Source organism: Cavia porcellus, unplaced genomic scaffold (assembly GCF_034190915.1).
Source record: "Cavia porcellus strain 051 isolate PalLab524CR breed Dunkin Hartley unplaced genomic scaffold, mCavPor4.1 scaffold_16, whole genome shotgun sequence".
In the NCBI taxonomy this organism is placed as follows: domain Eukaryota; kingdom Metazoa; phylum Chordata; class Mammalia; order Rodentia; family Caviidae; genus Cavia; species Cavia porcellus.
Genome location: NW_026947499.1, coordinates 20,680,546 through 20,708,218, shown reverse-complemented (window position 1 = coordinate 20,708,218; position 27,673 = coordinate 20,680,546). Strand labels below are relative to the sequence as shown.

General features: G+C 40.9%; 1 protein-coding gene and 1 pseudogene across 2 annotated transcripts in view; both read left to right on the top strand.

Annotated features, from left to right (window-relative positions):
• The first annotated feature begins 16,091 nt into the window (after window positions 1-16,091).
• LOC111754066 (U6 spliceosomal RNA) lies at window positions 16,092-16,192 on the top strand (annotated as a pseudogene).
• A 5,904-nt stretch (window positions 16,193-22,096) lies between these two features.
• The window catches only part of LOC100719270 (sodium/glucose cotransporter 1-like), a 77,422-nt gene continuing 71,845 nt past the window's right edge, over window positions 22,097-27,673 (top strand). The window contains exons 1-2 of one of the 2 annotated variants that reach the window (XM_063225878.1): window positions 22,097-22,262; window positions 23,255-23,323. In XM_063225878.1, coding sequence (XP_063081948.1) covers window positions 22,137-22,262; window positions 23,255-23,323 — 195 coding nt within the window. In that variant the 5' untranslated portion in view covers window positions 22,097-22,136. Of the gene's footprint in view, window positions 22,263-23,254; window positions 23,324-24,157; window positions 24,237-27,673 lie in introns of those variants that run through there. The other variant, XM_063225879.1, reaches the window with a different exon arrangement.

Here is a 27,673-nt window from a genome sequence, read left to right as displayed (position 1 = left end):
TTATTCCACACCTGTAAAAATGTCAGTAATGTTTTCACTCCTGATGTGAGTGATTCATGTCTTCTTTACTTCATTCTTGATGAATTCAGCAACTCGTTTTCAATTTCAGTAATATCATAAGAAATCAGTTCATCTCCTAGTTCCTTTCCTTCTCATGCTAGCCTCACTGGATGTTTGTGATCTATTTCTTTCTATTTGTTCTTTCTTTTCTTCAGTCCATTCTAATTTTCTCTAAGATTGCTTTGCTATTGTCTAGCTTTCTAAGCTATGTGCTTAGCTCAATTTTCAGCTGATTTATATTTTATAGAATTTCTGTGCACATCTCAAGATTACAAATTTCCCTTTATATATAACATTAGTTGTACCCCTCAGGGTTTTATATCATGGCCTCGCTATTGTTTAGGTCCTAATTCTAATTTTTAATTTGAGAATCTATAAATCATTAGATACATATTTACTTCTTTTCCAAGTATATAAGTCATATTTTTGTTACCAATTTCTAGTATTTTGCCCACAGAATGTACAGAGAATTCTTTTGTTCATTTAAAATTTGTTGAAGTTTTCTTTATGGCCCAATACATGGTCCATATCTTAATCCATTCAATCTGCCATAACAAAATTCCATAGATTTGGTAGCTTATAAGCAACTGAAAGTTTTTCTCACAGGTTTGGAGGTTGTAAAGAACAAAATCAAAGTATCAACAGATTTAACGTGTCATGAAGGTCCACTTTCCTGTCCCTAGATGGAGCCTTCTCGCTGTGTTCTTACATAGAGGAAGGGGCATTCATTTCATTCATGACCTAATCACTTCTTGAAGACCCTACTTTTACATCGTCACACTGGTGATTAGACTTTTACATAGGAATTTGAGGGAAATGAAAACATTCTGATCATAGCCATCAACTTCTGTCAATACTCCTGTTCTTCTTGGAGAGAGTATATATACTGTGTTCTATATGAGTCCATTAAGTCAAGTCAGTTAAGTCTTGTTATGTTATCTTCTTTGAGTTATTTCAGATGGCATTCCTTGTCCATGAAGTCTTTAAATCTGATAGTTGGTAAACTATCTGTCACATTACTGGGGACAGGATATGGCTCAGCAGTAGTCACCTCTGACCTTCTGCCTGGATCAGAGACAGCAACTGTCTCTGCTCCAGAGCACTGGAAACCACCTCACATATCCTTGTCTGTGTACCGCAGGTCACAGAGAGAACACAGGCCAGTGCCCACCATAGGCTGAGCCCGTGGGGATGGATCCACGCATGCAGAGAGAGGAGTCAAAGAAAATGGAGCGTGGCCTTAGTGCACGAGGAAAAAGACAGGATACCCATCACAGGACCCAACCGTAAAGCCACAAAATTAGGTCCTTCTATTCCCTAGTTTTGGAGATCAAACTTAGGTCTCAAAGGATACTAGGCAAGTACTTTACCACTGAACCACACCCCAGCCCAGGATTGAGTTTCCTTGACCACTGGAACCCATATGACCACCAGGACAACCACTATGGCCACACTGTGTAGTGTGTGAAAAGCGAGATGAGCTGTTGCATCTCATATCTGCTATGAACACAAAATATGATTGCTTTCCTGGCTGGAGGAAAGACATGCCACATCACAAGGAGCCCACCCCCTGAGTCACACACAAGGTGGCCAGGACTGAGTGAGGAGAGACAGTGAGGAGCCTTTACAGTAAGCCCAGGCTATGGAAGAGAACACTCAGCCGTGGTTTAGAGATGAATCTTCACCATATGCTGGTAGCATCTGCATGTGGCCACCACACAGAGCTGACCTGAAGGACTGCACAGAAGTACAGCTTCCTAAGAGCAGAAGACTAATAGATGTCCATTGTTAAGATGGTGTGTGTTGAGAGATGACAGAAATACAGATCTATGGTAATTCATCAGGAGTGGCTAGAAGCTTGACTAGATGGTCAGGGACACAGCAGGTTCAAGGATCAGGACTTAAAAATGGATGACAAGGAAGTGTGAGAAGAGGTACAGCACTGGGTCCCTCAGAACAGACATAATAAGGACATTGTTAAATCCGATGGCATGGGCAGCTATTTTGAAGATAGCAAGATATATTATGGTAACCATTTTGAATTTACTATTGTCTTGTTTTGAAGTCCTTTATTGCATTCATTGTTTTGTTTTTACTGTTTCTATTCTGTTCTGTTTGATTTTTACTAAGCAGCTACAGCTATTTACTGCAGCTATTTTGGAGACAACAAAAAGCATTATGGTAACTATTATTGATTTCATAATGTTTTGAAGTCCTGTATCACTTGCACTGGTTTGTTTCAATTGGTTTTATTCTGTTTTGTTTTCCTTGGTTTTATCTTCTTTAAAATAAAAAAAGAAGAAGGTCATTGTATACCATGTTAATGTTCACCCAATGGCACATCAATACTCTCCAAAGAGGAAGCCTCAGTGGACAAAATGACACATTCCATGGATATAAGTCAACCTCCTTCCCCAGGCATCCCAGTGTTGGCCCAATGGACTCATGGACACAGGGGCTTGTTATGGTGGCAGGCACAGAGGCTGTGTATGAGCACATCGATAGGGTCTTTCCTTTGCCTGGCTGTTGGTGATACCAAGTGGCTAATCTGCTACAAGCAGAGATCAACACTGAGCCCCCCAAAAGCCCTGGTATCTCCAGGACACCATCCAGCCACCTGGTGGTAGGTTGATTCCATTACATTCTTTCTACCAAGTGAGGGTCACAAGTTCTGGATGTGGATTTGTTTTCCCAGTTTGTACTGTTTCTCTCATCCCTGGATTCTTGAGGCACTATAGCTGCCATCATGGGACTGCTCATTCCACTGATAAAGAAGGGCAGTGTGGAATTAACCAGTCTTATCACACACCCACCAGAAGCAGCCAGCCTAATTAAAAGTGAAGTACTTTTTGAAGCCTCAGCTATGGCATGAATATCACGCTAAAATATGAATTCTGACTCACAGGATGAAGTTTATGCTTTGAATCAAAGACCCATGGATGACACCATGTTTTAAGGGTGCCAGGATTTGTTTTAATCAGGTATAATTAAGACAGACACAGAAATGACTGGAATAAAGAAGACACTGAGTTTATTCATATATCTCAAGGAAAAGACAGACCATGCCACACAGGGCTACATCCAGAAGCAACGGGATGAATCAGGAAGCAGGGAATATGGTGAATCATGGATAAGAACTTGGAAGGAACAGGGGAAGGTTTGGGATTTGCGAGTTTGAATAACTGCAGTGAGCTGTGGAGCCTTGGCACGATCAAGGCCTGTGTTGAGTGACTCAGAGTCTAATAAAGGAAGTATTTGGGGTTATGGGGTCTAGAGAGTTTGGTTTGCATTTGAAAGGTAGCCTGCTTTCTATCTATAGGAAGCAACTAACCCTGAGGGGACAATCCCTCCCAGGTCAGCAAAGCTCCAGATGTCAAAGCATGGGAAAATGTGACAGTACAAAGTCATGGTTAAGAGCACATGCATTCTCCCCAGTAGCCAGAATATAGGGTCTGAAAAATAAGGGACGAAAGTGAGAATTGCTTCTTTCACACCGAAATCTAATCACACAATCAAATAATGTTTGCTTTCTGTCCCAGAAGCCCTGAGCGCTGAAGCATTGGAGATCTTAATTCTCCAGCACAAAATGTTTCCACCAGGGGACACAACAATGGTTTTACTGTTTGGAACTAACAACAAGAAATAGGGGCTATTTTGCTGGCTCCCCAAATCAGTCCTGACTACACAAGAGGAAAGTGGATAGCTGCCACACAAAAGGAGCACTCTATCTAGAGCCCGGAGTAATAAACAACTTAATACTTTTCATTCCCAGGTCTTTCAAGGAATAAAGGTTTAGATCCCTCTTGTACAGGTAAAGATCTATAGCTAGCAAAGGAACTAGCTGAAAAACAGGCAAATGTAGCTGAAAAAATAAGCCACAAATATGGTTTTTCTCCTCTGAAACTCGTTTGAAATTTAATTCCCATTATAAAATATTAAGAGGTGGGACCTTTTAGAGGCGATTAGGGCTCTGCCCTCACAAATGGATTAATCCAATCATTGGATTAATGGATTAGTGTGCTAAAGCATTATCTCAAAATTGTGTTGCCATAGAAGCCAGTTTGGCTAGGTCACAGGCACATTCCGTCTCTTTCATGTGATGTCCTACATTTCAGGACTCTGACATGACCTCTTGACCTTGGACCTGAACTGTGAGCCAAAATAAACCTCTTTTCATTATAACTTACCTGGGCTGTGGTAATGTGTTATTAGCAAGAGAAATCAAACTAAAAACACTGAGACGTATCAGACTTCATAAACAAAAATACAGGGACCCAGTGAAACATGAATTCTGGATGAACAATGGATAATACTTTTAGCATAAATTTGTCCTATATAATATTTGTGATCTATTTATTTTTTTAAAAAATTATTTATTGTGTGAGTGTCCTACATTGTATCTGAAAACCTTATTAATGACCAATTAAAACTAGAGGTTTGTAGTAACTTTGGAATTTATTAACCATGTTCTCATTTCTTCTTCGCACTACTATTTACATGTTACAAGAATATTCAGTGGAACTACAATCAAATTGGAGAAGAAATGAACATTTTTAGCTGTGGAGACAGTGGCTCTTGGGAGCCTGTGTCTCCTGCTTTTGGGGAGATGGAAAAAATTTCCTTGTATAGAAGATAACTTTATCTTACTAGGTGAAAACACAGAGTTGTTTTTTAGTTTCTAAAAATTCAAATGTGTGTGGAAGGATAAATATAGAAGCTGAATAGGAAAACAGATGGACTAAACGAATTATCAGTTTAGAGAGTCAGCTCCAAATCCACCCTTCCATGCCCAGCTCCAGGAACCTGGCGTGAACCGCTCTCCTTTGCCAGCTTACGCAATGCTAGATTTTGCCTCACTTAGGTGTTTTACTCGGGCTCATTAACAGAGTGACTCAGAAAGCTGCTAGTTTTGAATGGGGGCCAGCACAGAAAAAGGTTTTTTGCTTTTGTAAGTAATGTGGCAATTGGCAATTAATGTTATTCTAATAATAACACCCACAAGAGGAACTGCTGGGTCAAAAAGAAAGTACATTTTCAGCTTTACTGCCCTCTAGTGCAGCAGCCCTAATTGATATGTCTCAGTAGTGTATGGATTCTATTTCCCTAAGTCTTAACCAAGCTTACTATCATCCAGCCTTTTCATTATGGCCACCTACTTCTTCCTGCACCTCATCCACAGAGCTCTCATATATAATGCAATTAAAAGCAGCACAGGGTGCCAGACGCCAGGTAACAACCCTCCACCAGGTCTCCCCCTTCCAACTGGGTAAAGAGCAGGGCCTTCACTTTTGTTTTCCCTAATGCAGTGCTTCACTGTGTCTCTCTTGCTCCATGTTCTGTTGCTGATAACACAATCCCAGGACATCCCTGAGGATGGTGGTATAGGAAAACTGTCGCAATGGGCAGAATTTTGAGCAGTGCATATGGTAGTACATTTTGCATGGAAGGAAAAATGGCCAGATATGCAACTGTATACTGCTTCATGGGCTATGGCCAATGATCTGTCCTGATGGTCAAGAACTTGGAAGGCACATGACTGGACAAAGTTGATGACAAAGATATTTTGGAAATAGGTATTTGGATAGACATCTCATGCTCACTTTGGCAGCACAGGTACTTAAAAATAATGAATAGACTTCTCCATACAGCCAAAGGTGATGCTAGAAAAAATTTTAATACTAAAAATATTTGTGTTCCACATAAACACAAAAAAGTGACCTCAGCAGAAGAGGACTTTAACAATCAAGTGAATAAGATGACCCATTTTGTAGATAATGGGAAACTGTCATTCCCCAATGGGCTCATGAACATGGTGATCATGATGGCAGGGATAGACACAGACCTCTGCTCACTAGGACTGATCTGGCTACAGCCCCCACTGAATGCCCAATATGCCAGCAGTAGAGACCATTACTGAATCCCCAATATGGTACCATTCATTAGGGTGATCAACCTGCAACCTGGTGGCAGGTGGATTATATTGAACCACTTCCATCATGGAAAGGACAGTACTTTGTCTTCACTGGCAGAGACTTATTCTGGATATGTATTTGCATTTCCTGCAAAATAATGCTTCTGGCCATAACTACCATCCATGGACTCATAGAATGCCTTCTGCACATCGTGGGATTCCATGTGACATTGCCGCTGACCAAGGAACACATTTTATGGCCAAAGAAGTGAGGCAATGAGCTCATTCTCATGGAATTCACCGGTCTTACCATGTTCCTCACCATCCAGAAGCAGTTTGATGATAGGTGGAAGGGTCTTTTGAAGACACAGTTACAGGACCATTTAGGTGACATTAGTTTGTAGGACTGGGGGAAAGGTTCTTCAAAGGGCTGTATGTACTTTGAATCAGTACAGTGTGTCCCATAGACAGCATTTATGAATCCAAGGATCAATGGATAGAAGTGGGAATAGTACCACTCACCATTACTCCTAGTGATACATTAGCCAAGTTTTTGCTTCCTGTTCCCATAATTTTATGCTCTGCTGGCTTAAAAGTCTTATTTCCAGTAAGGGGAAAGCTCATACCAGGAAGTACAATAATGACACCATTAAATTGGAAGCTAAGACTTCTTCCTGGTCATTTTGGTTTCCTCATGCCTTGGAGGGAGCAAGCTAAAAAGGGTGTTACAGGTTGGAAGGCATGATTGACCCAGACTAAGAAAATAGGACTACTGCTCCACAATGAAGGAAAGGAGGAATGTATACTGGGAGTACAGGAGAGCCCTTGGAGACCCTTCTAGTATTACCATGTCTGGTCTAGTGGCTTAACTAATGATCAACCTGTAACACTCAGCTGAACTGAATCAGCATGGTGCTGGGTGTAGATGGCTCACCTGAGGATTGTTGTTAACAACATAAAAACAGAACTGGAGGGGAAGATGGTGTGTACTGTTGATTTTCCTGGAGAAGCTTGTCATGCCAGATCTGAAGTTGGCTGTCTCATCACTGGAGGAGCTAGGGTTCTCACTGTCACTGAGGATGGCTCCAGTTCTCTTTGGGGGAGCTCCGGTTCTTACTTTGAGCATCGCTTCCTGGCTCCAGTGCAGATCCCTCAGCCTGCTGGCACAGATCCTTCATTCTGCTAGCACAGAACTTATAACTGACCTTTGGGCCTTCGCAGTGAAGATCCTTGATACAGACTTGCATGAGACATTGTCTTAGGCTCCATGTCTCCAGCTGGACTCATGGAGTATATAGGTCATGCAGCACATTACCGTGGGATCCAGGCCCTCAGCTGGATTCTCTGGGTCTCTAGTGTGTGGACAGATCTCCCTCACTCTTTTTAGCATTTGGGTGAATATTATAAAATAATCTTATAAATTATGTGTCCTATGTTAAATTTTTTTCCCTTGTACACTCTGACTACAACACCTGTTATTAAAATTAATAGGAAATTACAACAAACCAGTCCATGCAAAATGACAAATGGTCCAGAACCTTCAGGAATGAGGGTATTGGTAGCCCACAGGCAAAGAACCAAGATCTCCTTAGGTTGCTTGCTGAAGGCCAAGGGAACAGAAACTGGGTAGTAGAGGAAGGTGATTCTAAATACCAGCTAGACCCTGTGCCCAGGCATAGAAACCAGGATTATAATTCTAACCACTCTCTCATAATAAGATTTAATGTGATATAATGTTGACAGATATTGGTTTTTTAGTACTAAACCTGTGTATATTAAGGATCTCAACTTCACTACAGTTTCATGTTATACAATACAACTAAATTTTCAACCATGTATATAAATGGAAACCAAGGAAATTTTAAAACTTGAGGAGCCATATTTTTTCATGTGGATGCACCATATTGGTATATTGAGCTTTGTGAACAAATTATTAATTACAAATTACACTTGTGAGTGTAATTTTCCTTTTCTGTTTGCTTTTTGATTTTTAATTAATATTAAATGCCTTGTTTTAGAGTACAGATTGTTAATGAAATAAATAAATAAGATTTTGGAATAAAGTGAGAGAGACAGAAGGGAGTTATTGTCAAGCATGCACATTTGTAGTTTTTAGAGACCTGTTTGTAATTAGGTTATGTAGCCAAGACATTGTGGTTTTAATTTTGAATTTTGATAACCCTTTGAATACTCATTTCTGGTGTGGAAATGAGTGTGATAAGAATTATATACACGCAATTGCTATATTAATGTAAATCTGAGTAGATTAAGATATGTTAATTCTTTACAAATCTGCTCTTGGAGACTATGGTTTAAGGACACGTGTCTGGTTATCAGGATGACAAGGGGTAGGTTGTGGTGGTTAATTTGTTGTCAGCTTGAGTGGGAATGTCCAGCTGGATTGAGTCAGCATGATTCTAGTCATGGAAGACCCATGTAAGGAGGCTTGTTGTTAGAACAGTATAAAAGACGAATGAAAGGGAAAGATTTCGGCTCATCTTCCTGGAGGGGCTTCATTGCTACTGTTTTTCCTCGAAAGAGTTTCAGCAGTTTTCGTTCAAAAGAGCTTTGGCTGTTTCTTTCTTTGGGGGAGCTTCAACTGTATCATTTCCTGGCTTCCAGTGCAGATCCCTCAGCCTTCTGACACAGCCACTTTGCTCCAGTACTTCCCAGTGCATGCCCTTTGGGGCCTTTTCAGTGCAGATTCCTGATATGGGCTTGCACAGGACTTTGCCACAGCTGCAGGCTCTTGACTGGATGCTTTGGGGCTCCAATGCACAGATATTTTGCACTCTTCTACATCTGACGCTGATAAGCACTGACTAATACACTGCTAGTTGGCTAATACAAAGTTATAAATTTACTCTGGCTCTCAGGCTCTGCTCTGAGGTTGAGGGGCAACACCTATTGATGGCCTACTTGCTGGCCAAGTCCTAACGTGGTACATGATGTGGTATCACAAGAAAGAAAACGTGGGTGTGTGCGTGTGTGACCTAGCCAAACTGCTTTCAAAATAACCCATTCATCCATTAATCAAATAAATGAGATAACCCATTTGTGAAGGCAGATCTCTAACCACTTTTTAAAGGCTGTGCCTGAACCTCTTCTTCCTTCCCTTCCTCCTTCCTCCCTCTCTCCCTGCCTCCCTCTCTCTCCCCTTGCCCACCCGTCCTCTCTCTCTTCTCCCTCTCTGTTTTTTTATTCCTGGGCCATAGTCCTAGACATATAGAATCAGAATGTGAGTCCACATCTTATATGCATTCCCTGCGTGACTCCAATACATACTAAACTTTGATGATCACTGGCCTAGAAAATTATAAAATCATTGTGGTAAGCCCGGGGATAGGCAAGCAGCCTGAGCCACACACACTAGTGAAGATCTTTTTTACTGTTGAAAGCCAACCAGCCTTTGAAGGGTGAAATAGTTCATGAAAAACCTAAATGAAATGCTTACTAGCTCTGTGGGCATGAGCAAATGATTTCTTGTATTTAACCTCTCTTTGTAGAACTATGAAATATGTGTATTAATGTCTTTTTTACTGTAAAGATTAGAAAGAGCTATGTAAATGACTCACATACAGAAGCTGTTCAGTCAATGGTGATGGATATTTTTGCTCTGTTGCATCGATCAGAATGAGATGATCCTGGGACCATTGGGCATGGATCCACAAAGAAGGGCTGGTAGTAACCCCAAAAAGGGAAATGTGAATGATTTATGCACTTTAAAGATTTAGTTGTAAAACAGTGAGACCAAAACCAGTCTTCTTGATCTTTTCACTGCTGCCTAGCAAAACCGGGAAAGAAGTATATTAATATGCCCCTAGCATCATCACAATTACCACCCAAACTTTCTGTGATCAGTGCATGAGCCCAAAAGCATGATGATAACTTTGAACACTGACTGGGAGGGAATATTGAACCACACACCAGGGAAGCACCTAGCTTGAATACTGTCACCTGGAGCCCAAACCTAACCCATTACTCAAGAAATGCTGACAGCAGCACCCCGTGGCTATACATACAGATTGTGCTAAACCTCAGCTAACAAGCTCCAGGTTTGGTTCTTTGTAATGAATAGTCATACTCACTGGGTCAAAAATTGCCTTATCAAAACTGAAATGGCCGCGGGACACAGTGGTGCACATTTGTAAACACAGCACTCTGGAGGCTGAGACAGGAGGATTGTTGCAAGTTTGAGACCAGCCTGGGCTACACAGTGAGTTCAAGGGCAATGTGAACTGCATAGCGAGACCCCATCTCAAAAAAGACCAAAAAAAAAAAAAACCCTGAAACAAAAATCCCTTATCACTGGAGGGAGCCAGAAGCCACCAAATATAAACATAATCTAAGCTCAAAGTGTTCTCCACAAAATTGGCCACCAGGTGACGTGCATGCAGGAAGAGAGCTGGTAAATTTGTTTTCTGTGTCTCCATGTCCTCTAATGAGGTGGAAAGAATAAATACAACCCTAAAAGGGAACAGACTATTTGTTTGCAAAAAGCACTTGGCTGTGAGTGCTAGCCACCCCTAGAGAGCTAAGAAAATTAAAATTCAAGGTAACAAGGGTTTTATTCTATTTTGTTAAGATAAGTAGCAAAAATAAATAAATAAAATTGGCTCTCTCTCTCCATATTATATATATATATGATCTCTCTCCATATTATATATATATATGATCTACATAGTTCAGGCTGGACTTGAACTCACTAAGTAGCCCAGGCTGGGCTCAAAATTATGGCAATCCTCCTGCCTCAGCCTCCTGAGTGCTGAGGCTACATGTATACACCACCACACTCAACTAGTTTTCATTTTTGCTTCTTTTGAAATTATTTTGATTTTAAAAAGAAGATAGCAGGTTTGATTCATTGGCACTTCTGTTCTCAGGTCTTCCAGCAATGGTACATTATGTAAGTATGCAGCCTGACAGCCACATAGAAAGTGTCAAAACCCATTGGGAGTACCAGGACGAGTTCATTTCTAGCACTACGATAATGTACTGGGTGTATGTAAATTTTTAAGATAAAATTAATTCCTCATTCATTCATTTGTATCTGAAAATAGTCCTAAGGACATACAATGAATAAATATATTCAACAAAACTTACTGAAACTTACCAGGCACAAAGAAAGTCCAGACATTTCAATTACAATCTGCCCTCTTCTTCCCCAGTTGGTCTTCCCAACATGACAGGAATCCCACTCCGGGTGCATACAGGGTACCCTCTCCATGCAGCTCCAAGCAAGGGCTATGGCATCTTCCCAGGAATAACAATCCATCAGTATTTTTCTCTCAGTTCAGCTGCCTGTTGCATAGGCCAAATTCTAAGTCACTGGGGCAGTAGACTGAGGCTTTCTTCTTCTACTCAGCCCCTACTTATAGGATACAGGCTCTGCCTTGGGTACAGCATACTGAGAATCCTGAGCCACTCACGAAGTAAAGGTTTCATGCTATGAGAAGCAAGCTGAGACTTTCAGAGCCCCCCACATACATACATACATACACACACACACACACACACACACACACACACACATAACAAGCATCTACCTCCTACAGCCAGGGTATCACTTGAAAAAGTTGCCACTGTCTCCGCCCCATTCCCAGAACCACAGCTTAGAGTTCTTTCCCAGGTGGAAGGCGACATATAACATAGCTCCAAAGTCCATCCTAAATAATTGACTTCACTGTAACAGAGTATGAAGAAGTTCAAACCTAAAGGCCCTCTCGAATCAACTGATCTTGTAGCAAAAATCAGTTAAAAGAAGGCTGGCTGCTTTATAAATGATATGAGCTAGTTTATCAGAAAGAATCTGGAAAAGAAGCAGCTAAGAAGAGGCCTCCTGAAGTCAGAACAAACCTCAGACACTAGCTTCAGAGACAGTCCCTACTAATGAGCCTGAAATTAGTTGGATCATCATCTCAATAACGATATAAAAAAAGAAAAAGAAGAAAAAGGGAAACTAGAGATTCTAGCCACATTAATTCTTCTACCTGGAACAATTTTAAAAACAATGAAAAGATACGAAAATGTCTTTTTAAGTCATTGAACATCAGGCAATGAAGGACAGTGGCCCATGTGAGAAGGAAAAAAGAAAGACCCTACAATTGTCCCAGATTACTGCATGGGAAGTTTCCAGACTGGGGCTCAGGAAGCAGAGAATTCAGGAACCAGTGGCCTCTCTGGACTGAAGAAATAGAACTGTTCAGGATCGCAGGTAGCTGGAGGAGGAGCTAAACAGAAAAAGAATAACAAATCTGGTTCAAGTATTCTGATTAGTGATCACATGCACACGAAGAAACTACCTGAAGCCAACAACGACAAAAAACGGCTCAAAAGATTAAAAAGAACAATTCCCAGGAGAAAACTCAGGGCTGAGAATAAGGCCCAATCTCATCATCAAACATCGAAACCTCATAATCTGTGGAGCATTGATTAAAGTGGAGGAATTTAACCCTAGACTTAATGCTCTCATAGTCCCAAGCAACAAGAAATAAATCTTAACAACCTGGAATAGATTAAACTGCTTCCAAATAATTGAAGCATGTATCAGAACAAAACTCAAGAATAATCATAGGAAAACAAAATACCTAGCCCCCAGCAAGACAAAATTCACAACTTCTGGCATTTAAGCACAAATTGTCAAGCATGAAAACAAGAGGGAAAATATCTATAGTAAGGGAAATATCAATCAATCAAAACTGATTCAGAGCCAGGGATATAACTCAGCAGCGCGACACCTGCCTGGCAAGCATGAAGTTGTGAGTTCGAGTCCCCGTACCAAAAAAAAAAAAAAAAGAAAGAAAAGAAAAACTAATTCAGAATTGACAAAGATTTTAAAAATAAATAGCAAGCACATTGAAGCAGTTGTTCTAATGCCACTCTGATTTCATATGTACAAGAAGGTAGAGGAAAAGTCACACGTTTCTGAATATGCAGGAGGTCTCTTTAAAAATAACAACAAACATCAAGAACTACAATGTTTGTGGGCAAAAAATATATATGATGACAGATCATAAACTGCAGGACAAAACATTAGAAAACTTGAAGATTTGGTGTCTTAGGCACTTTACTCATCATTAGGACAAACACTAAAGATCCCAACTCCAAGGAGGAAGTGTTTATCTGGACTCACAGTTTTTAGAAACTTCACTCCATCGTCAGCTGGCTCCAAGGCAGGAAGGCTGTGGGGGAAGAGTTTGGCAGAGGAAAGCTGCTAGGCCATGGCAGCCAGGAAGCAGACAGAGAAGACAAGAGCAGGAAACAGACCCTTCCAGGTCCCACCATGCTGGCCTCCGTCTTCCAACCAGACCCCACCTGCTAACTGCAGGTTTAATCCACGGTAAATACAATGCCTCTCGAACTCAGTCACCTTCCAAAAGCTCCACTTCTGGCTGGGCTCATTCTTGATCTAATAGTGCTTAGAAGCTATCCAAAAGGAAGTTTACAAACTAGAAAAAGAATCAATGGATAGAACTCTGGTGATTCCTATGAGATGCCTTCAAACGCTAAATTATACACATACATGGAGTTCCTGGGAAAGAGGAAGAAGGAATTGAAGAAATTACTGGCAAAAAATTTTAATTTGATGAATACTTTACATCACAGCTCCAAGGAGTTCAAGATACCATAATCACGGAAACATGATACAAAGGCAGATCATAATCATCGAAAATGTCATAAACAAACATATCATAAAATTTAAGACAAAAATTTTAACGTGGCCAGAAGGACAAATTTATCTACATAGAAACAACAATAAGAATGCTGCATATTTTCTTATAGAAATAATGCATGCTAGACAATGGAGCAACATCTTTCGGGTATTGGACTTTCAAAAAAGGTTCATCCCAAAATATTTCATGTACCAAAAATAGCTATCAGAAAAGAAGGCTAAGGAAAAGACTGTTCGGCTGCACAATAACACCAAAAAATGTGTCACCAGATGTTCACTACAAGAACTCCTACTGGGGGCTGGGGATATAGCTCAATGGCACAGCGCCTGATGGCAAGGGCGAGGGCCTGAGTTTGATTCCACGTACCAAAAGAAAAGAAATCATAATGGAAGTCAGTCAAGCAGGAGTTACCTCAGATGGAAACCTGGATCCATATAAAGGGATAATGAAAATATCTAGTGGGTACCTATAAGGATTTATTCTTTATTATGTAAATCTCTCTAAAGGACGTTAAACTGTTTGAAAGAGAAACAATAACATTTTTTGAACTAAAATTTAATCATTACAATGAAAGTCAAGTACAATGTGTGACAACAGTATTACAAAGGCCAGGAGGAGAGAACTGAAAATATACTATTGTGAAGTTCTACAAATATGTGAATGAAACATCACTGTAAGTTTAATTAGACTATGGTAAAAATGTATACCATAAATGCTAAAGCAACTATTCAAAATAATAGTTTTTTAGCTAATAAGCTTTTAAAAAGGAAATGAAATGAAAGCATTGCCCACATATACCAATTAATACAAAAGAAGAAAGAAAATAAACAAACATAAGGTGCAGATAGAAAATAAAGAGCATGGCCATCTAGTTACATGAATCGTATTAGTGCTCATTAAGTGTGATTAATTAGTGTCATGAAGACGCTAATTAAAAGGCAGAAATCTGACCAGTTTGCAAATCAAAAGTCAACTGCATGCTGCCTACAAAAATCCACTTTCATTACAAAGATACAAATAAACTGAAATTAAAATGATAGAAAAAAGAGTATCATGCTACTGGTAATGAAAGAAAGCTGAAGCCTGAAGTGATAACTGTTAATCGCACTATTCTGGGAGGCTGAGGCGAGAAGGTTGCCAGTGTGAGTCCAGCCTGGGCAACTTGATGACTTAGTGTGATCCTATCTCAAACTAAAACATAATATAAGGGTGAGGATATGGCTCAGTGTGAAAGCCTTAGGTGCAAACTCCAGTACCAAAGAGGAAGAAAAAAAAACAAAACACTCCCGCTGTTACCCATGCTATACTCATGATCCCATGGGAAATTACCCACTCCTATCCCACCTTCAACAAAGCCATAAAAGTTAGACCCATGCTTTTGTTAAGGGGTCAGTATGATCCTTTTCAGTTCCTCAGACTGCAGCCCCTTCCCTATCTTCTCTTATTTTCCTTTGGTAGGGGATTGATCATTCATCAGAGCTTGCCTTTCACCTGCATTTTATCTTATCTTCCAATTAATTTTTAACTTCCACAATCACTGAGGCAAGGATGCACTCCAGTTAGTAACAAAGAGAGGCCTTTCTTGCCATTATTAGGTCCTAGTATACCAATGGAATGAATACCAGTCACCATAGCTTGGTTTTTTGGTTTGGTTTGTTTTGGTTTGGTTTGTTTTGGTTTGGTTTGTTTTGGTTTGGTTTGGTTTGGTTTGGTCTGGTCTGGTCTGGTCTGGTCTGGTCTGTTCTGGTCTGGTCTGGTTTGGTCTGGTCTGGTTTGGTTTGGTCTTGTTTGGTCTGCTCTGGTCTTGTTTGGTCTTGTTTGGTCTGGTCTGGTCTGGTCTGGTCTGGTCTGGTCTGGTTTGGTCTGGATTTGTTTGTTTTTTACAAGCTGTAGCTTGTGAGAGGGTCCTAGCAGTTACATAGGTTAAGTCCCTCGATTCTGTACAATCGCTGCTACCTTACTTTTGTGGTGCTGTCATGAGCAGTGAGTGCAGTGGGTGCAGTGCATTAGGCCACCCTGCCACTAGACAAGTACAAAGGGACCTCAGGCACTATACCAATGCTGCCATTATATTACTCTTTGGTTTTATCATTGACTCAAGGAAAACAGAATGGAATTAAACTACCTAATTCAGCTGTTGGAAGCTGGGTGTGATGGTGTATACCTGTAATCCCAGCACTCAGGAGGCTGAGGCAAGAGGATTGCCATGAGATTGAAGCCAGCCTGGGCTACATAGTGAGTTCTAGGTCAGCCTGCACTACAAAGTGAGACCCTAGCTCAAAAAAAAAAAAAAAAAAAAAAAGGAAAAAATAACTCAGTTACCGGAAAACTTTTAATTATATTTAACAACTTAATATGTACTCTAACTTTTCAGTTGTAAATTTTTAAAAAATACAGATCAACCATTTCAGATGAAAAGTTACTATGAGAATTGAGATGTGATACTCGTTTCAGCAAAACATATACTGAAACTGAAACAACACAGAGAACATTAGCATGACCCTTGCACAAGGATGACATGCAAATTCGTGAAGCGCTCCATATTTAAAAATTAAAAAGCATTGATATGTGTTGTGAGTGTAATATAGTCATCAGATTTCAAAGGCTATATGGAAAATCAGTATATAATATTTCTCAATAATTTTTACCTTGATTTCATATTTTGGATATGTTGGATTAAACAAAATAACAGCTTTATCATAGCATAACTAACATACAATTAAGAATATATCTAAGCTTTGTGTGGTGGCTCATGCCTGTTATCCCAGCACTCGGGAGGCTGAGGCAGGAGGATCATTGTGAGTTCGAGGCCAGCCTGGGCTACAAAGTGAGCTCAAGGCCAGCCTGAACTGCACAGAGAGACCCTGTCCCAAAAAAAACATATCTAAAGTGTCTAACTTCAAAAATTTATCATAATGAATATAAAATTATTATAATGATCAAGACAAAGAATATATCTAATGTACTTACAATGATTTCTCATGCCCATTTATAATCCCTGATTACATGCTTATTAGATAAAATTTATCTTAAGCTTTTGTCCATTAAAAAATGGGCTGTTTGTTTTCTTAAAATTACCTCAGTGACTCACATTTTATTTCTATTGGTCACCACTGAACTAAACTAGGACCACAGAGTTCTGCTCAGTAGACTGAGATCATAGAATAAACCTCACCACTCTTGTTATAGACTCTGAGGAATGCTGGAGAGGATGCAAGGAAAAAGAACCCTCCTGCATTGTTGGTGAAATGTAAACTAGTACGAACACTATGGAGTTTCCTCAAAAAACTAAACATAGAAATACCATTTGATACAGCTATGCCACTCCTGGGTATATTCTCTAAAGAATTAAATAGTGCATACTTTGGTGGTACATGTATATTCACATTTATAGTAGCATAATTGACAACAGCTAAATTGTGAGAACAGCCTAAATGCCCCCACAGATTAATGGTAAGCAAAATGTGGTACATATACACAGTGGAAAATTACTTGGCCATAAAGAAAAATGAAATCTTGTTATTTGCAGGAAGATGAATGGAACCAGAAACTATCATGGTAAGTGAAATTAACCAAATTCAGAAAGTTAAATATCGTGTATTATTTCTTATATACAAAACCAAATAAATAATAAAATAGGAGATGACAGGAAAGTAGGAGGTAGATTTTTGGAGACAGAAAAGGAGATTGGTGGGAAGAGGTTAATGGAATTGAAAATGATCAGGATATGTTAATGCATTTACCAGCTTCCCAAAACAAACTCCACCATTCTGCACAAAGAAAAATTATTATAAATATTATAATATTCTGATATATAATTATTATATAATTAGTAATATATAATTTATTATAAAACATATTTAAAAATATGTGTTAGTATCTTGGTCACATTTCCCATTGCTGGCACAAAATACCAACAGCCACAAGCAGCTAGCCTCTCTTTCCCTTTAAATTCTATCCAAGCTATAAGTCTGTTTGTTGATGCCACCCTCACCCAGGTTGGGGCCTCTGTTTTCAGTAAATCCATTCAGCCACATCCAGAACCTCTAAACAAATTAGTGGATCATCTAGTACCACACACCCATGATCCAGCCACCTCCCAAAAGCCCCATCTAGGAGTGCATGAGGCTTTGAGGGGACATCTAGATACAAGCCTTAACAATTACAGGGGAGAGATGATCTCTCATTTTGTCAAAGGATGAAAGTTAGGAATGAAACGGTAGAACACCTGACAGATGGGGTTATGTGACTACCCCAGTTAGATTCTGATATACCCTTAGTCTGAGCCTCTCTATTCTCCTGATCAGAGCACTAGGGAGGGGACCTCTGCTCTGGAGGTTGTTTAATTATCATGCAAATAACTCTCCTGCTCCACTGCTTGGGCTCTCCTTTTGGATACAAATTACACCACACATGCAAATCTTCTTTTATAAACTTGACCTCTTGCAGAATGTCTGCAATTTACTATGAGGTCTTCAGGGCAAACTTTGATCATACAAAATCATTTTTATCCAAAAATATTCTCCCTTCAGGTCTATATCTTTCTTTATAGCTCTCTCATTTCTATCTTTTCTCCAATATCTTATCCTGTGAGCCTCTTCTGCTTGATCCCTGTTATTATAGATCTCAAAAGCTTCCTCTACCAAAGTCAAAAGTGGAGCCTGAGGTCCTACGTCATGCTTTTGTAGTTTTCTCCTATTCGGGGCAGCCTGCCTCATGAAATGTATGGCATTTAGTGCACTTCCATCTACTGACTCTGGACTGGTATTGGTATATTTTTGAAAGGCTTCTACAAGTGGTTTAAAAACATCACAGAATTTTCTCTCTCCTAGGTTACTTCTTTGACTCTGTTAGGATTGACAGGCTTAGCTGGATATCTACCTCTTCACCCCATGTGAGATACAAGTTATGAGATACTCCACCCCTGCACTATGAACAGTTTCAGGGTGGCAGGAACTATGTAGAGTACACTGTGCCTTCGCTGGGCTTCTGGATACCATGACACGAGGTGTTAGCTGACAATTCATCAGTTACTTCCTTCTCGTCAGGAATGAAGCAATGAATTAATACTGCAGTCACATTCCTCCACTTAAGGACAGAAGATAGGGCTCAAGCAGAAGATTAGGCCATGGCAAAATGACAGGAGCACTTAGTTACAAACAGCCAATTGAAAAGACTAGCTAACCACCAATGCAAAGCAAGCAGCTCCTGAATCTGACAGGAAATCAACCTGAGCCCTGCACTGGTACCAATCCTCTGACATGAGAATATGCCAGATCTAGCACCTGATATCAGTCTTCTGATATGAGAACAAGCCAAGTCTGTGCCTGATACCAACCTTCTAGCACAAGATCAAGTGGGGCCACCTGAATCAACCATCAAACATACAAAAGAACAGCAGATCAACTCTGAAACATACAAAAAGAACGGCAAGAATTCACAGCCCCGCGACCCTCTTGTTCTTGCAGTGGCTCATTCTGCTTGCAGGATGTATGTGTCTTTCCTTTGCTCCTTGAGCTCTTCTTTTGTAATTCTCTTCTTATTTATTTCTGCCCTAAAATAAACAGCAATCTTCCACATTATCCAATTTGGCTGACCAATTCATTGAACAGGACAATAAGAATCAAGAAGACTCTGCTACTCCTACTTTACCTGATAACAGGCTCAGATTACAAATTCATTCTTAAATCCATCAGGATTCTCTGAAAACCTCAAATCTTTTTTTACACTAGCTATGTCTATCACTGAAAAAGGAACATGTACTTTGATAATTTCATCATCCCTGCTTGACACCTCCTGTAATGGGAACAGAATCTCCCAAGTAAGATGGGTTGTTAGTTCCCTGGTCTTAATCTAATTGGTGATAGAATTGGTGGCACAGGTGACTAAGAGTGGAAGAGAGGCAAAGAGGCCTCTGCCTGGGGTGAGGAACAGGTCATAGAGGTGGAACTGTCAGATCACAGTGAAGACAGAGAGAATGGCCCTGCCTCAGGTGCTGGGTATAGGGGAAGTATGTAAATCCACCAGCGGGGTGCAGATTGGAGGCGGGTCACTGTTGGAATGTCTGTGTCATCTTCTCTGGGCTTAGGGGATTTAGATACCATAGCCACTCAAGCTTGACAAGTATTCTCAAATCTAGGGTCCTGGTATAGCTTCAGGAAAGCTATGTAGAGGATTTCTCACTTTTCCTCCCTTTTGTAGAATAAATCTAGCTAGATAATGGTGTTAAAATTCAGAGGCCCCTTTCCAACTAGTGTTCTTGATCCCACAATTTATACTGAAGCCAGGCTATATTACAAAAGAAAATTACTTCACTTTCGTTAAACATTTTTCTTTAAACTGTCCCAATTAATAAAAGGTATCCTAACAGTGAATCCCATTAGAATGACCAAATTATAGTAGGACTTTTATCAGAAAGGGGAGCTGCAAAGTTGAGCACTAAAAAAGACCCTATGCTTGCTACCTCTTTGGCCACTGTCTGTGATGAGAGGTACACTAATCAAATACGAAAGGGAAAAGTTATTTCCTCTCAACCTTTAGGAAAGACAGTCAACAACAGACTGAATTAGAAGAACAGCACTTCCAATAAGTCTTGGGATCAGTATTTTCCAGATAAGAAAAAATCTACAGTTACAAATCATCATCAAAGACAGCAGTTATAGCAACACGGAGTGGAGGGTAGCAAGAATTAAACACAAGGAAATTTGAGGAATTCAGACCCACGTCCAACAAAAAAATTTCCAATAGGCAAAGCAAAAAGGCCTTTCCAATCAACAAACCAACAAGGCCCAAGATTCAACTGCTGATTAGTTTCAAGTCCTATGGAAATTTCTTCTTACAGTAATTTCTTTCAATTCCCCCCAGAAGGTCAGTTCCCCCGAAGGCATAACTATGAGACTGATCACATTCCAATTATAAAAAAGCACAGGAGAGAACCTGAAGATGTCTTTCAAGAAAAAGGAGGCAGAGACTAAAATTTCAGAATTCCAAAGCCTCTTCTCAGAATGCATATATCTAATTCACATATGGGGCCAATTACTCAACACCAATTCTGACAGATTTTAGGTTCTCTTTGAAGAAAAAAAGGAAGTATTTGTTCACAAAATAATATGCCCCAAGCCACAGCATGACATCACCTGAACAAGTGGGACTTTTAGACTGTTACTGCAGGAGTATGGCTTAGTAAGTGCTGCTTATATAGAGCAAAAACAGCCTGTACCTCCAGTTTTGTGCATTTCTTGAACCTGCTTAAAAACTTTCAAAGTAATGACACAAGAGGGTAGAGTCATCTAGAGGTCACAGGACAGAGTCATCTGGCATTTCAGTTTCGAAAGCCTGAGTTTAGGGATTCCAGAGATATTAACATGGGCCCCAATCCCTCCCAGTCTTAGCCCTGTCAGCCTTCTGCTTTTCCTTGAGAGAGAGGCAGCAGCATTACCAGGGGTGGCAGGAGCCAGGGACGGGCTTCCCTGCTGTTAGCAGGGTTTCAACTCCAATCACTGCAGCTAGGAATGTGACCTCCAAAGTACCCCAAGGGATGCTGGGAAGACCTGGGGCTAGTACCCAGGTAACCCCTGAGCAGGCAAGGGATACAAGGGAAAGAGGCATGCCCTATTCTGTCAGAGGGAAATGGAAAGGACCAGCCCTCCTTTTCTTTCTACCTCATTATTAGCTCATTAGTATTACTAAGATTAATTAAAAGACATTTAACAAATGCACCAAAAAAATAACACTTGGCTCAGATTAAAAATGCACACATCACCATAAAAGAGCAAACTTCAAAGACCTGAGGATATTCCGCCACCAATTCTTTAAACCAGAGATGTGTTTTGGGTAAGGTGAGTTGAGGCCATGGCCTTGATGTAAAGTTTGAGGGGGACAAGAAAAAACCAGTATTCAACACAGCTAATATTCTAGCACAATATTTTAATCAATCAAAATCAATGCAAAAATCCACTATGAACAAAATTCCAAATTCACGAATAAAAACAGGAGCAGTATCAGCAGTTTCCTCTGTCCCAGATCCTTGTATGAGTCTGAAAGACATCCTTAACTGATCCTGCTACAGTCTCATGCTCCTCCCACAGTCTCATGCTCCTCCCTCCCACCAATGACCTTTAGCTAAGCATGACAGGATTGTGGCTGACAAGGGACAGCATTAGGCCTGGTCTAGCCACCAAGAGCTGCTTAACATTTTCTAGCATATCTGGTCAATCCCAGCTGAGTAAGGAGTTCTTTGCGGCCTAGTCAGCACTAGGTCACAGGAGCTGCTGTGAACACCCACGTAACTGAAGTTTGGCCCTTCCCAAGACGCCCTGCAAATCAAACCTGAAACTAATGCTGGCGTCACTGACTCCCTCTCCTAAAGGCTGGCCCAAAATCTTCCCCAGAATGCCTAGCAGCCCTTCCCAGAATGCCCTGCAGTCCTTCCCAGAAAGCCCGGCAAACTAGAGTTGAAGCCATTGCAGCCTAACTGATTCAGAACCGTCACCATGGGCTTCCATGAGATCCATGGTAAAATCTGGAACTGGAGCTCTATGGGCCTTGGTACCTCCAGCTGGAAGGATACACTGATTTTGACTATGTACCTCTTGCTGGTCTTGTACGTTGGCCTACGGGTATGGCTGGCCAAGGGTATGGGCGGAGCTGGGACCTGGGGTGGATTTGACCCCTCCCCGCCAATACTGGATCCCCACCTTGCATCCTGGCGTCTTCTTTCATATAGCCCTGAAAGGAGACTGCTCCACCCTCTGCCTAGCTACTCCTTAACCTTCCAGCCAGGAATCAGTGATACTAGTCTCACCCACACACATATACAAAGGCCTCTTAACCCCCAAATAATCAAACGGATTAAATGCGCCTACACCCACTGCCTGGAACCTAAGGTGTCCTTGTTGTGATAACCAGGATGATGATGGGAATCCCTCCAACCATGCCATTAATCACAGTCTGCCCTCCCTATCTGGGAGTTCCGTATCTGCAGATTCAACCAATAATATGGGAACCCTTTTGAATAAATTCAGTCTGGCGGGCTATCCCCGCTACTACTTTTGTGGGACTCGATGGGCCCGGCTTTAACGGTCCTCTGTTCCCAAGCTGCTGGAGCAGCCTAGAGCTTGTTGCTAGGCGACGCCACAGCGCCGAGGAGGCAACTCCGTAGCAGCAAGGTGGACCCTCGCCTTGGTCCTCGCGCCGCCTCTGCCCGGGTGGGGCGGGGTGTGTGCACCGAGGCTGGGCGGGAAGAGACAGGCAGTCAGCACCTTAGAGTGCAGAGCTGAGGCCACCGCACTGCCGCACTGCCGGCGCAAAGGCTGGGAGCTGGTGGTCTCCACCGCTACTGCGGACAGGGAGGCGGCGAAGGAGGAGTGCCTCCTTAGGCCAGCCTACCTGGAATGTCAGTGTGGTTCTGATGTAACTGAGGGTCCAGTTCCTGTTAGTACAGAGTAGGAGGGGGAGAGGGGAAGCCACAGAAGGAAGGGTGGGGGGAGAAAGGGAGAAAAAAAGGAAGAAAGGATTTAATAAATGAATGTCATCTGTTTAAGAGACTTGTGTCTGTAATGCAGTTTGGATTCATGTATTCTATTTGGAGTACTGTTCATTTTTGTTTTAGGCTTTATCCAGAGACCGTTCAACAATAAAAGGCTTCTTCCTAGCTGACCAAAATCTCACATGGTGGCTGGTGAGTAAGTCTTGCATATGGCAATCCACTTGGAGGAGGAGGCTTGTATTAGCTTGTTAGTTTAGATGTCAGATACCCAAATAATTCGAAGTTGCTAAGTCAGACATGCCATTTAACGAGTAGATCCCTTGATTCTTAAGTATTATCTTACCTAAATGTTTCCATTCACTTCTGTTTGGTTGACCATTTATTAGGTAGCTTTGCCCAAGGCTTTGTTCTAGGCCCCCCGACATATACAGAAAATAGACAGCCCTACTATGAGGAAGTGTAGCTTACAGAATTAGAGTGCAGGATAAGAAGTCCATTAGGTATAGAGGAAAGGTAGACTTGGGTTACTGGGTAGAACACCATAGGAAAGGTCTTTCTGGGGTGGGACTGTGTGAGCAGGCCTGGCAGGTGGGTGTTTACCAACTACACTATTAAGTGTGAGGACATTCTGGGCGGAGGAACCGAGTGTGCCAACCCATGGAAATGCAGAGCAACATGGTACTCCATGGAGAGGGCCAGGTTGGAAGGTAGGATCAATTGTTTTAAATAATGTAGTGATTATACAAAGTGATTCTGTCTGGGAAAAGTGACACAAAACCCAAACAGCAGAGGCAGCTGGCCATCCACAGCCCTATATCTTGGAGTGGGTGGGACAGGGAGCAGGAGCTTATGTCAAGCTTAAACCAGAGCCACTTTATAACTTACTATATGAAATATATGTGTACATTTCCCACATAGGACTCTAACTTTCCTTTAGGAATTGAGCAAAAGTCAGGATCTTATTTAATCATTTATTCTCTGTCTTCAAATATTAACCCATCTTCTGTAAAGGATTTGGTTTTGTTACCAGGTTGTGGGGGGAGGATCTTATCCAGGTTCTTGGATGTTCTGAACAAAGCAGGATCCCAAGAGTAGACCAGGATCGGTGAGTTATTTGAAAAAGACAAAATATACTTCACCAGGTGGGAGCAGGCCAGTGAGAAGAGCTCACAGCACTGAGGGGACTTGGCATTGAAGGTTTTAAACCTCACTGTTTGGGGTAGGATTGCAGATTTGGTCTGAAGTATATGTATCAGAGTTTGCTAGATAAATAAACTTATATATATGATACATGGAGGATTTACATGGTAGGCTTATAATGACCACCTGCAGAGTGCAGTATAGAAGAATGCATAAAGGGAATCTGTGCACTGGACAGCCAGAGAACACAGTCAAAAGTCAAAGGCCGGGAGCTCATTACAGAGTCTCATGTGAGTCAGTAAAAAAAAAAAAAAAAAGGTTTTGTATCGGAAGGCAGAGAATCTGTGCTAGAAGGCTGAAAAATCTGCACTGGAAGCCTGGTGAGACACATCCAAAAGTAATGGTGAAGACTGGAGCTCCTCCTCCAAAGAAGCAAGAATTTCTCCTTCTTTCCCTTTTTATTCCGTCCAGGATTCAAGCCTATTGGTTGAAGACGTGGTTGAAGACCACCTGGGTAGTTCAGTAGTTCCACATTTTAGACACACAGAACTGTGCTAAACCGAATAGCTACCCGTTTCTTATTCAAGGTGACACAACAGTTAACTATCACAGTGTGACTCCAGCCAATGACTGGCTTGACTCAGCTCCTTAGAGGAACTGTACTGACATACAAAGCCCACAAGGAAATTAAATCTGTATAATCAGTGACATAGTAATTAGAGTTGAGTTGGTCAAAGGTTGCAGATGACCACTGGGCCTTGGAGGGGGACTGATTGTGTATGAACTAAAATTACCTGGCTACCTTTTTCCATTGTATTTAGATCTGGTCCTGGGCTAATGTTTAACTCAGAAGATGATCTAATCCCAAAAAGCAGGCTATCAAGTGGCCTCCCTTTTTATCCAGCTGTTTCCCTGTTAGCTTATGCCTGCATCTAGCCCATACAGCAGGCTTCAAGGCAGGTCTCTTCCTTTTGAAGCCTTTTCCTTAGTTACCTCCTGCCTCAGTTTTTCACATCAAGATAATGCAGCATAGAAGGAAGTCTTGTCTCAGGAGGAGAAAGTGCCTAGTTGCCAAGGTGCTATGCTTTACATCTAAAACAGCCCCCAGTGCCTCCTGTGTTTGGATGGGGGGGGGGCACTTTAGCTGACTTGCTGTTAGGAAGTAGGGCAAGTTATAGCAGGTCACTGGGATTGTGTCCCAGAAAGATGTATCTTCCTCCCCCACCCCTCTCTTCTCTCTCTGCTTTCTGGCAAAGGTGACATGAGCGGCTTTTCTCTGACCAAGACCCTCTACCATGCCGTTTATGCCTTGAAGCCAAACAATCATGGGCTGTAAACATGAGTCAAAATAAACCTCTCTAGTTTGTAAGCATTAGATATTGTGTCTCCATGACAAGGAAAATGACTAGGACATCAAGAAAAGAGAAAAGCAGAGCCATTAACTCTGTTGAACAGCTGAAGAGAAATAGCCTTATTTATGTTATCTGAAAGATATGTGGGAAAACTCTTTTTAACTCTGAATTATGCTTTAATGTTATTTTTTATAAACCCAGCCTAGGAAGAGATCGATGCAGCAAAGAACTGTTTGCTCTGGGCCTCCTACTTAATTTTTTAGTGGAAGATTCTAGCAACACCATCTCCTCCTTGTCTGTGAAGTCCCCATTTGGTCTGAGCCTCAAAAAAGTGTTTTCTGTACCATAGAAAGCAGAAATCTGTAGCCATGTTTCCCTGTATAACTATGATATAGCACATATAATAGTTTTTAGAAGATATTAATATACTATAACTTCTCAATGTTTGCATGTATTTTGATTTATCAGTATTTTCATTATTAGAACTGCTCAAAAGGAAACAACAACTGGGTTGGGGAAAAGGAGAAAAGAAAAAAGGGGAAAATATATATACGCACAAGAAAGCTAAGATAATTGTACTACTAATTTGATTAGTTCATTGAAAGGAACAGCTAGTGCTTATATTGTTTGATCAATTTTGCATGTCTATATCTGATAATCTGAGCAACTATTTTGAAGATAACAATATGCAATATAATAACCATTGTTAATTTCCTATCTTGTTTTGAAATTCTATATCATTTTTATTGTTTTTTCTCTTTAAAATAAAAAAGAATTATTATTTAATGAGCAAAATATACTATGATGTTATAAAAGAAAACTGGAATTTAAGAATAAATTTACCACTCTCTCATCCTTTATATTTTTTATTCAAATGTCTAATGAGTACCAGTGGCTCTTTGTCATGGACCACAGCAACCCCTCACAGCACCTATTCTTGTGCTCTGTTCTCAATCATCTTACCCAGCCTACTATGGCATCTAAAATCATCAGTTCTTTATCCTTTACTATTTGATCAGCTGGCTCCCAGGCTGTCCTCCCCATTCATTGTCTTTGTGTCAGTAGCCCCTGCTTAGACACATTTGTTGACTCCTCCCTGTCTCCTCAGCTTCTCAGTCCTGCTAAGAGGGCCCCAGGTCCCCATAGACCTGCCGAGTCCTTACTTACTGACCACTTCTCTCCAGTTACGCTCCGCCTTTGGCAATCCAACTTGGTTCATAGCACAACCACATAGGTATAATGAGGATTACACCTATAATCAACCAATAAGATTATAAGTATAGTCACTTAGATAATATTGATCCCATAGGGAAGTAAGTTACATAGCAAGTGCACATGGAAAGAACAAAGAACATTTTTTTAGAAAGCAATGAATCTGAGGGTCTTGGTCATCCACTAAGGTGACTGATGTCTGTCTAGGCTTCATTAGACCAGGTGATACAACTTATCTCAGGCATGGTCATTCCATTTTTATCTTGAGTCCAGGTCTCCAAAAGATAATCCTCCAGCCACAATTGTAATGAGTTCTCATCTTTGCTCTGACTTTCTTGATCACCCATCCTTATCTGATTGCTTATTGTATTTCTACTTGCCTTAGCTGTCTATAATATCTGCACTTAAATCTGGGATTTCACACTAAACATGTCCCAAAGGGAATCCTGGATTTTCCTCTGCAAGACTCCCTCCTTCCTTATCTCATTAACAGCACTTCAAATATTCCATTTTTTGGAGTTAGCAAAAGATGTCATCTTAAACCTTTCATTTTCTTTCAAATATCATATACCATCCAGGGGGCCAGAGATATAGCTCCTTCCTGGCAAGCACAAGGTCCTGAGTTCAATTCCCAGTACAAAAAAAATTTCATATATATATATATATATATATATATATATAATACAGTCCATCAGAAATCCTGGGACTCAATCTAAACAGTATATCTGGTGCCTGACAGCTTCTCTAGACTAGGTTAGTTATATTAGCCTCTTCTCTGAGCTCCCACCTTTCACATTTGCACCTTTATATCCAGTCTCAACAAAGCAGCTAAAGGGAG